This window comes from Cebus imitator, unplaced genomic scaffold (genome assembly GCF_001604975.1).
Source record: "Cebus imitator isolate Cc_AM_T3 unplaced genomic scaffold, Cebus_imitator-1.0 Scaffold112, whole genome shotgun sequence".
NCBI classification, from domain to species: domain Eukaryota; kingdom Metazoa; phylum Chordata; class Mammalia; order Primates; family Cebidae; genus Cebus; species Cebus imitator.
The window spans coordinates 4,716,886-4,726,975 of NW_016107427.1; the positions used below are offsets into that span (position 1 = coordinate 4,716,886).

A 10,090-nucleotide genomic window follows, 5' to 3' on the forward strand; every position below is an offset into this window, starting at 1 on the left:
CCGTGCTGTTTAGCGCCCGTCTGGGAGGGAGGCTCACCCGTGCTGTTTAGCGCCTGTTTGGGAGGAAGGCTCCCTGCAGGAAAGGAGCTCACCTGTGCTGTTGAGCAGGCGTGGGTTGAGGGGGAGTGTGGCAGTTTGCTGTAACAGCACTGGAAAGGTGTGGCCTTTCACAAAGCTCTTGGCTGTAGTGGTTTCATTCCTAAGAATTTATGATCAGGAGATTTGACAGAAGAAAAAAATCTACATAACTAAAGATTGCATCACTAAATTATCCATAGCATCAAAAATAGCAAAGTTTGTTGTGAGTAGTGAACTGGATGGAATATCAGGCAGCCATTGAAGTGATTGTGAAAATGTCCAGTACCGTAAGCACACACACAGGCGGTTGTGTGGATGTGGACTGAGCCCAGCAAATCTTAAACCAAAAAGAGACTGAGGGCAGTGGTGTATGGATGATTCACCTTATAGAAGGAAGGCGAGCCCTGTGTTAGGCTGGGAGTCAGCACAGCATCTGTCACAGTGCCCTTCTTATGGCCCAGGTGAGGATGGCTCTGGGCTGAGGTCATGCTGTGGGTGGGGTGGCGTGCGGGCGAGGAAGCCTGACACAGGGCCACCTCTGCTCTGTTCAGCCCTCGCCTGCCCTGGCAGAGGCCACCTCCCACTGCCCTCCCATGGTTGGAGCTGTGGAAGGGCACTGTCCCCTCCCCACCACTGCGTCTTGTCTTCTCCTGAGCCCTAGGAGTGGCTGAGTGGCCGCGCAGATGACCATGCCTTGTCCGTCCCCAGATGGGAAGGGATGAAGGCACCTGACTTTCTGGGGAGGCTGTCTCCTTCCCTTGCTCCCCACCTGGGCTGCACATTGCGATCACCAGAGTGAAGCCAGACACCTGCGGGGGCCCTGGCCAGTGAAAACCTGGTGGGGGTGGGGAGTGGTGGGGATTTGCACCAGGGCACGTTAGCACCATGTCTGGAGACACCTTGGTGGAGAGGGGTGCTCCTGACACCTACTGGGTGGAGGCCCGGTGTCTGCTCAACATCCCACAGAGTGCGGGGCAGCCCACAACAAAGAAAGATCCGTCCCAATTGCTGAGGCGGGAACCCCTAGGCAGTGGGACCCTCAGCCTCTCTGTGGCAGCTCCTTCGGGCAGCAGAGAGGGAGAGGCGCAGGGCAGCTGGATTGCACAAATGGCAGCTTTGGATGCAGGTTTGGGGAATTGTATATTTGGCACACATTTGCTGAGCCCGGGAGCTGATCCGTGGGAGAGAGCCTAGGGGCCCAGAAACGCAGTCTGCTCTGGGCCCCGCTCGTGGCTTACCCGGCGTCATGCAATCCGGCGTTGGCCTCATGGGGAAAAAAACACAGCTCTGCTAGGTCCCGGGGTCACCCTCAACCGCTGAGGCATCTGATGGATGAGGGAAGGGCGAAGGGACCTGGGGCTGAGGCTGCAGGGTGGTGGTGGGGTGGGCAGTTAGGGCCCCTGCGTGCCTGGGTGAGAGTCACAGGGACAGATGACACTGGGGGACTGTCAGTGTCCGGGAGGAACAGAAACCACAGTTTGATTGGCTACCTTCCAGGAGGGGCTGCAAATGAGATCTGGGATGCAGGGATGTGGGTGTTTCTAGAATCTTTGTAGAGTGTGTGTCATGTGTGTGGCTGTGTATTTTTGTGGTGTGTGGGTGTATGTATTTGTGTGGTGTGTGGACGTATTTGTGTGATGTGTATTTTTAGTGGTATGTATGTGTTGAGTGTGTGTGTGTGTTGTGTGTTGAATATGAAGTACGTGGTGTATTTTCATGGCATGTGTGTTAAGTGTATTTGTGCCCGTGTGATTTGTGTGCATTTTGTGTGGTGTGTGTATTGTGTATGTGGTATGTGTTCAGTTTGTGGTGTGTGTGTGTGTTCAGTGTGTATTTGTGCTGTGTGTGGTATGTGAAAGTATATGTACTTGTGTGTGGTGTGTGTGATTTGTGTGGTGTGCACTGTGTTTGTAGGTGTTGTGTATGTATTCATGTGTGGGTTGTGTGTTGAATGTGGTGTGTGTGTGGTGTATGTGTTGAGTGTGGAGCATGTGTGTATGTTTGGAGGTGGTGTGTATTGAGTGTCTATTTGTGTGGGTCATGTGTGTTTAATGTTTGTTGAGTGTGTGGTGTGTGATTGTGTGTGTGGTTTGTGTTGAATGAATATGTGTATTTGTGTTGGAGGTATGTTGAATGTGTGTGTTGTGTGTGTATTTGTGTGGGGTATGTGTTGAATGTGTATTTGTGTGTGGTGTGTGTGGGGTGTATGCTGAGTATGTGTGTATGTGGTGGTGTGTTAAATGTGTGAGTGTATGTCATATGATTGCATATTTGTGTGGTGTGTTGAGTGTGTATGTGGTGTGTGTTGAGTGTATGTTTATGTGGTGTGTATTGATTATATTTGTGTGGTGTGTGATTGTGTATTTGGGGTGTACGTGTTGAATGTGTATTTGTGTGTGGTGTGTATTGTATATTTGTGTGGTGTGTGATAGTGTATGTGGTGTGTGTTGAATGTGTATGTGGAGTGTGGGTGTATGTTGAGTGTATGTGGTGTGTGATATGTAGTGTGTTGAATGTGTATGTGGTGTAATTGTGTATTTGTGTGTGGTGTGTTGAGTGTGTGTTTGTGTGGTGTGTGTGTTTGGGGTTTGTGTGTGGTATGTTTTGAATGTGTACTTGTATGTGTGTGTATTGTGTGTATATTTTTGTGGTATGTGACAGTGTATGTGGTGTGTATTGAATGTGTTTGTATGTGGGGTATGTGTGTGGTATGTATTGAATGTGTATTTGTGTGTGGTGTGAATTGAGTGTGTGTGTATTTGTGTGGTGTGTGATAGTGTGTGTGGTATGTGTTGAACATGGGGTGTGTGTGGTATATGTTGAGCGTATATGTGTGGTGTGTGATTATGTGTGTGGGGTATGTTGAATGTGTGTGTATGTGGTTTAATTGTGCATTTGGGGTTTGTGTGTGGTGTGTTGAGTGTGTTTGTGTGGTATGTATGTATTTGGGGTATATGTATGGTATGTGTTAAATGTGTTTTTGTATGTGGTGTGTACTGAGTGTGTGTATTTGTGTGGTGTGTGATAGTGTGTGTGGTATGTGTTGAACATGGGGTGTGTGTGGTATATGTTGAGCGTATATGTGTGGTGTGTGATTATGTGTGTGGGGTATGTTGAATGTGTGTGTATGTGGTTTAATTGTGCATTTGGGGTTTGTGTGTGGTGTGTTGAGTGTGTTTGTGTGGTATGTATGTATTTGGGGTATATGTATGGTATGTGTTAAATGTGTTTTTGTATGTGGTGTGTACTGAGTGTGTGTATTTGTGTGGTGTGTGATAGTGAATGTGGTGTGTGTTGAATGTGTATGTGGGGTGTGTGTGGTGTATGTTGAGTATATTTGTGTGGTGCATGGTTATATGTGTGTGATGCATTGAATGTGTATGTATGTGGTGTAATTCTGTATTTGTGTGGGGCTTGCATGTGCTGTGTGTTGAGTGTGTGTGTGGTTTGTGTTGAATGTGTATTTGTTGTATGATTGTGTATTTGTGTGGGGTGTGTTTTTGTGTGATGTGTTGAGTGTATTTGTGTGGTATGTGATTGTGTGTGTGTGTATTTGTGTGGGGCATGTGCATGTTTGTGATGTGTCTTGGGTGTGTATTCATGTAGTGTGTGATTATGTTTGTGTGGGATGTTTGTGTTTTTATGTGGTGTATGTTGAGTGTGTGTGTTTATTTGTGTGGAGTGTGTTTGGTGTGTGTTGTGTATTTGTGTGGAGTATGTGTGTGATGTATTTTGAATGTGTATTTTTGTGGTGTGTCATTGTGTGTGGGGCATGTGTGTGTGTTTAGATGTGGTATTGTGTGTGTATTTGTGTGGGGTGTGTTTGTGGTGTGTGTATGTGGTGTGTATTTGTGTGGGACATGTGTGTGATGTGTGTGATTGTCTATTTGTGTGGGGCGTGTGTGTGTGTGTGGTGCGTTGAGTGTATTTGTGATGTGTGATTGTGTGTGGAGGCATGTGTGTGTGTTTAGATGTGTTGAGTGAGTGTGTATTTGTGTGGGGCATGTGTGTGTGTCGTGTGTATGTGGTGTGTGTAATTGTGTATTTGTGTGGGACATGGGTGTGTGTGTGTGTGGTGTGTTGAGTGTGTTTGTATTTGTGGTGTGTGGGGGGGCATGTTGTGTGTTTAGATATGTTCTGTGAGTGTGTATTTGTGGGGCGTGTGTGTGGTGTGTGTATGTGGTGTGTGTGGTTGTGTATGTGTGGGGCATGGGTGTGTGTGTGTGGTGTGCTGAGTGTGTTTGTATTTGTGTGGTGTGTGATTGCGTTTGTACTGAAGAGGATCTGGGTAAAGGTGGGGGCTATGGGCACATGGATGCCCGCCCACGGGAAGGAGTTTGGGAGTGGCCAACGCCAGGGATCCCGGGGGCAGGGGCAGCCATGTTGATCGGGTGGTTGGCAGGCAGGTCATTCTGTCTGTGAGTCGGTCATGCTGGATGGCAGGTGCAGGCCCAGGGGAAGCTTTGGACTGGGCGGGTTTTCTGACGGGAGTGGAGTCCCCGTCCCCAGGCGCTGTGAGACAGGGTGGCCTGGGAGGGAGGTGGCCGGCGTTGCTTGGTGATGAAAGGTGAGCTCTGTGTCTGCTTTTCAAGCACTGAGGTTCCCGTCTCTGCGGCGTGTGTTCCTGGGGTAGACAGCGTGTGACCCGCAGGCGCTGTTTTCTTTCGGGCCACGCGTCCCCGTGACTCTCATGCCTGTCACCTGCGCTTTGTTGACGTTGTTCAGGCCACATGTGCGTGCCTGCATGATATGTTATTTTTCTTAAAACTGTTGTGTGTTTGTTTGCTCTCTGGACAGATGACAAGACGTTCCAATGTGAGATGTGTTTCAGATTCTTCTCCACCAACAGCAACCTCTCCAAGCACAAGAAGAAGCACGGTGACAAGAAGTTTGCCTGTGAGGTCTGCAGCAAGATGTTCTACCGCAAGGACGTCATGCTGGACCACCAGCGCCGGCACCTGGAAGGTGAGTGCTGCCTGCACCTGCTGCGGGGAACAGGAGAGGCGGCTCCTGCAGGGCGGGGTGGGGCAGGGAGGGGCGGGGCGGTCGACAAGGCCTTTGGGGAGCAGCCTGGCACCACCTGCTCCTGTGCCTGGAAACGCCCGCCATCAGACACGGTGATCCTCTTCTGGGAACCTGGCTCAGGAGAGCCAGGAGCTGAGATACAGCAAGGAGAAACAGTTGGAAATAACCCACTGTTCCACACTGGGGGAGAGTTAAGAAAACTGGATTATTCATAGGGTCGAGTGTTTTACCGTCATTAGGAGTGTTTTTTCAGAGATTCTACGTATTCAATATGACAGAAGGTGGGAAAAACCAGTACAAGAGCAACTAAGAGCAGCAGCCCTTCAAACACGTTTTCATAAAAATTTGGAAAGAAATATTTCATAATTACAAATGAGGCATACTGTTGTTGAAAAGAAGATGTGAGACAACAGAGTCCTGTGTAAAGTATAACCCTCCCGAGCGCGATGGCTCATGCTCGGAATCCCAGCACTTTGAGAGGCAGAGGTTGGAGGATCACTTGAGGCCAGCAGTTCAAGACCAGCCCAGGCAACGTAGCGAGGCTCTGCTTCTACAAAAGATTAGCTGGGCATGGTGGCACATATTTGTAGTCCCAGCTACTTGGGAGGCTGAGACAGGAGGATCTCTTGACCCTGGGAGGTCGAGGCTGCAGTGAGCTGTGCTTGCACCACTGAACTCCAGAGCAAGACCCTATCTCAAAAAATATGTATAAGAATAAAAAATTAGGTGTAGCCATGTCCATACAAACAGGCATACACATGTGCCTTTGTTCTTTTGTAAAAACAAGGCTGGAATTGCATCCTGTGTACATTTTAGCACTTTCCCTTTTTTACTTGATGCTTTTCCTTGTGTTGATTCATAAAGACCCAAACGTAGTTCTTTTTGGTTCCTAGGTTGGCATACTCAGGGCCTCTTGCATCAAACCTGGACTCCGCTTAGTGCCTGGGTAGCCTTTAGCAAGCTGCTGTGCCTCAGTTTCCTCACCTGTGCAGGGGAGACAGTAATCAGACCCGACCCCCTAGGGTTGCTGTGATGGTTGGACCAGATCCCTCTCTGGAAGCTTCCTGCACAGCACCCTGCACATAACAAGTGCTCATAAATGTGGCAGCTGTGGAGGCTGCCAGAAGTCAGCTGCTTCCAGGGACGCAGTGTAGCTGGGTTGCATTTTACAATCTGTTATAACTCAGGTCACCTTCTGTGGGAGTAAACTCGTGTTTTTGTGACTCTTTTATGGATTTGTTCCTCATGGTGGAGCTTAGTCTAAGCCATGCCTCAGACCCCTGTGTCCATAGCGCTGGGAGCCTTTGGGAAACGGTTCCTTTGTTCAGTGTCCAGCTCGCTGAGCGTTTTTAAGTCCGGCTCTGCACTTACACCTGGCCAGGGAGGAATGGTCCCAGAGTAAGTCAGCGGTGCAGAAAGAGACCCTGAAAAGTGGGCTTCTCTCTATCGGTCCAAACTTACCCGTTTTGCATAAACATTTAAAAGTCTGCCTTGATCCCATGATATGCCTCAGAACCATAAAGATTTTATTACCGGCCTCATGTTGATCTGACTAATTTAATTTGCAAGAGATGAACATTAGTATCTTTAGATAAAAAGTGCCTGCCTATTTCACCATCTGTAAGAATCGTAACTTGGCTTTGAGCCTTTAGAGGAGTAGAAGCGGCCTCTTTTGCAGGAGTCACCCTAGCTCTGCTACTTAAGACAGTGTAACGCTCGATGCCCTTACATTTCCAAATGTTTCAGATTCGAGAACTGTGTCTGCAGATCCCACGTACATTGTGGCAGCTCCCTTCCTTCCCTGGGGCTGCTTCAGGAGTGGCGGTCAGTGCTGATGCCACACAGGGTGCAAGTGACGTTACTTAGAGCGCCACACTTCCGTCTCCCCCATGGGCAGCCCGGCCCCCCATGCACTGGGAAGGATGCTGGCTGCATTGGAATCTGCTGGACCCTCCCGTGTTCTGTGTGTATTCACTGTCTCGCTGGTGGGGTTGGGAATTTCAGGCGTGCGGCGCGTGAAGCGCGAGGACCTGGACGCCGGCGGGGAGAACCTGGTCCGCTACAAGAAGGAGCCCTCCGGGTGCCCGGTGTGTGGCAAGGTAACGCTCGCGGTCCACGTCGGAAGCTGAGATGGAAAGTGCGTCGTTTTCTTCAGTGAAGACTCTATGATATGTACTTATGGAGTATTGCAGGGAAGATCTTGGAGTAATGATGAGTGCTCAAGTTGTCTTAAACTGCTGTCCACCCATTTTACACACTGGTCATTTGGATCTCTTTGGCACTTAAGATGGGTTTCCAGTGAGTGGGCTGAGAAAGAAGGGTTTTTCCTCTGTGCTATGATTTTCCGCCTAAGCTGCTCCCTGGCTCCCTCTGTCCTGTATAGCGTTGTTGAGACAGTGACCTTGTGGTCCGCACTGGGGCGTCTGCAGGGGGACCCAGAGGCCTTGTTTTGCCTGTCAGCGCTGGTCTCCCCTGTGCAGTGGACGGGTGGCATTCTGTAAGTTAGAACGTGGCCAATCCCGTGGCAGATGCTCCCAGCACACAGTGGATTCCGGCACAGCCCAGGTGAGGAAAGTGTGGTGTCATCCATGGGGCACATCATCCCAGGGCCACGCAGTGTGGGCTGTCCTGGCACTGGCTTAGGTTTCAGGCACCTGGCTGCATGGCAGAGACGCTGGATCCTAAACATCCAGAAAATACGCTGCCCCTCCCGAGAGAGCCCAGGGCCCACGCTGTGGCACCCACAGCCATCAGGCTGCCGTGGCCCGGCGTTCTGTGCATGAGAGCCTTGGAGGTGTCCTCCCTTCTTCGTTAGACTCAGCTTTCACCTAGGTGACTGTAAGATGTCATCTGTCCTCAGAGGCCTAGGAACTGTCCTTCACAGGATGCAAAGCTCCTGCCGCAGAGTAAGGGTTCTGAGCGGCTCCCAAGCGGGCTCTGGGCCCAGCAGCTCTGGCACGTTGCTCAGGTGGCTTTGGGAGCCGCTGAGAGGAAGGTGCCCCGGCCACACACAGTTCCCGTGAGCCCCAGAGCAATGCCCATGTAGGCCCTTAGCAGCTGGGAGCACAGGCCCCACAGGAGGCCAGCTGTGACTGTCCTTGGTGTCCTGCCTCTCAGCAGGCAGCACCATCACTGGAACATTTGACCTTTTAAAGAGAAAACTGAGATACCCATTTTTATATGAAACTTCTTGATTTTTTTCAAAACACAGAGAGCCTGAGCAAATGAGAGAGCAGGGTGGTGTGGCTGGGGGTCCCGGATTGTGGGCTGTGGGTTTAGGGGCCAAAGGGTAGGCCTGGGGTAGAGCAGGTGACTTAGAGCGCCTTTGCGAGCCAGGCCAGCCGTGCACAGGGCAGAGGTGAGTGAAGCCTGTGCCCTTTGTCCTGTGTCCCTGGTCTTTCTCCCCACTGACTTTAGGCCCTTGGGGGTTACTGGCCCCAAGTGGCTTCCATGCTGTTGAGATATCTCATGTGCGAAGCCACCCGGCTCTGCCTGATGTCCAAACATGTTTATTCCATGCAGTGTTTATTGACTACCCACTGAGGCAAGTTCAGGCAGGTAGTGAAATAGCCTGTAGTTTGGGTCACTGAATTCTTTGCCGTTTTTAGTTACTTCTCGCCTTCAGCCAGCCTGCCCTGCAAAGACCATGACACCTGCAGATTCTGTCCTCCCCTGCAGCCTGCTCACCTTCCCACATGTCAATTGCCCCACGTAGCATCCTGGGATGGGGCACAGCGCTGTCGGCCCTTGGATCACCTGCACGTCTTGGAAAGAGATGTCGCAGGGAGACGCCAGCATCTTGTCCCCAGGGCATCACTCATTCCCTTTCATTCATCTCTTACGTTCTTTCCTTGAGAATGTGGGCATCGGGCGAGCTCTAAGAGGTCACACCCTGGGTCACCTGGCCCCTGGGAATGGTCATCCAGATAGAGACCTGCAGAGCTCTGTGGGGCGCTGGGGTTTCTAGGGCCCTAGAGGTGGTCTCAGCCGCCAGCCTTGTCCACTGCCCTATGCCAGTGGGGCGACATCTGTCATGTGGACCACAGTATTCCCAGCGCCAACCTCAGCTCTGGTCACAGAGGTGACCACCTGGGATGGATATTGGTTGAATGAGGGCACCTCCACACCTGTCATGCTAGGCTGGAAATACCAGGAAATCAGGGACATTGTGAATGTGCATGAAACACAGTATCAAAGCCAAGGGGGGACCTTCTTTGGTACCTACTTTCAGAAAATTGCAGATATTTCTGTAATTTACTGGTTCCTTGGTAGTCCATCCTAGGGAAGTATTTAAATGAGCTAAAAAAAAAAATGGAGCTGAGCTCTCATTTATAATAAAGACTAGCAAATGGCCCATTTTCTATTGTAACGTGAGCACCTGTTTACACAGTTCAGCAAGTAACGCTTACTCTGGCATCAGTGACTATTTGTATCTGTGGCACGCTGAGGAACTGTTGAAGCGCAAGGCCTGAGCACAGTGCTGTGTTTCTGGGCCGGGCTGTGGTTTCCCCAGAGGAGCCTGATGGACAGGCCCATTCCCGTCCCCAGGCCACAGCCCTCACCATGCGGCTCCTCTGCCCACAGGTGTTCTCCTGCCGGAGCAACATGAACAAGCACCTGCTCACCCACGGCGACAAGAAGTACACGTGTGAGATCTGCGGGCGCAAGTTCTTCCGCGTGGACGTGCTCAGGGACCACATCCACGTGCACTTCAAGGTGTCAATCACATGCTGCCCTCACCCAGCCATGCTCATGGCAGGCCCCGGCCAGTGACCCTCAGTGAGCTCAGGCTTCCGTAGCAGAGTTTTGCAGATGGGGCGGCGCGTGGGCAGACATGTGCTGCTCACGGTTCTGGAGGCGGGATGTCCAGGCCGCAGTAGACTTGGCGTCTGGCGAGGCTCACTTCCTGGTTCCCAGATGGCGCCTTCTCACTGTGTCCTCACACGGTGGAAGGGCTGGGGGTCTCTTCTATAAGGGCCCAAATCCC

General features: G+C 51.0%; 1 protein-coding gene across 7 annotated transcripts in view; it reads left to right on the plus strand.

The window, feature by feature from the left end:
- PRDM15 (PR/SET domain 15) overlaps window positions 1-10,090 on the plus strand; it is an 83,534-nt gene that overhangs the window by 48,237 nt on the left and 25,207 nt on the right. For all 7 annotated transcript variants that reach the window (XM_017538608.2, XM_017538609.2, XM_037742062.1 and 4 more), the window contains 3 exons: window positions 4,876-5,043; window positions 7,108-7,202; window positions 9,688-9,819. In XM_017538608.2, coding sequence (XP_017394097.1) covers window positions 4,876-5,043; window positions 7,108-7,202; window positions 9,688-9,819 — 395 coding nt within the window. The remainder of the gene's footprint in view (window positions 1-4,875; window positions 5,044-7,107; window positions 7,203-9,687; window positions 9,820-10,090) is intronic.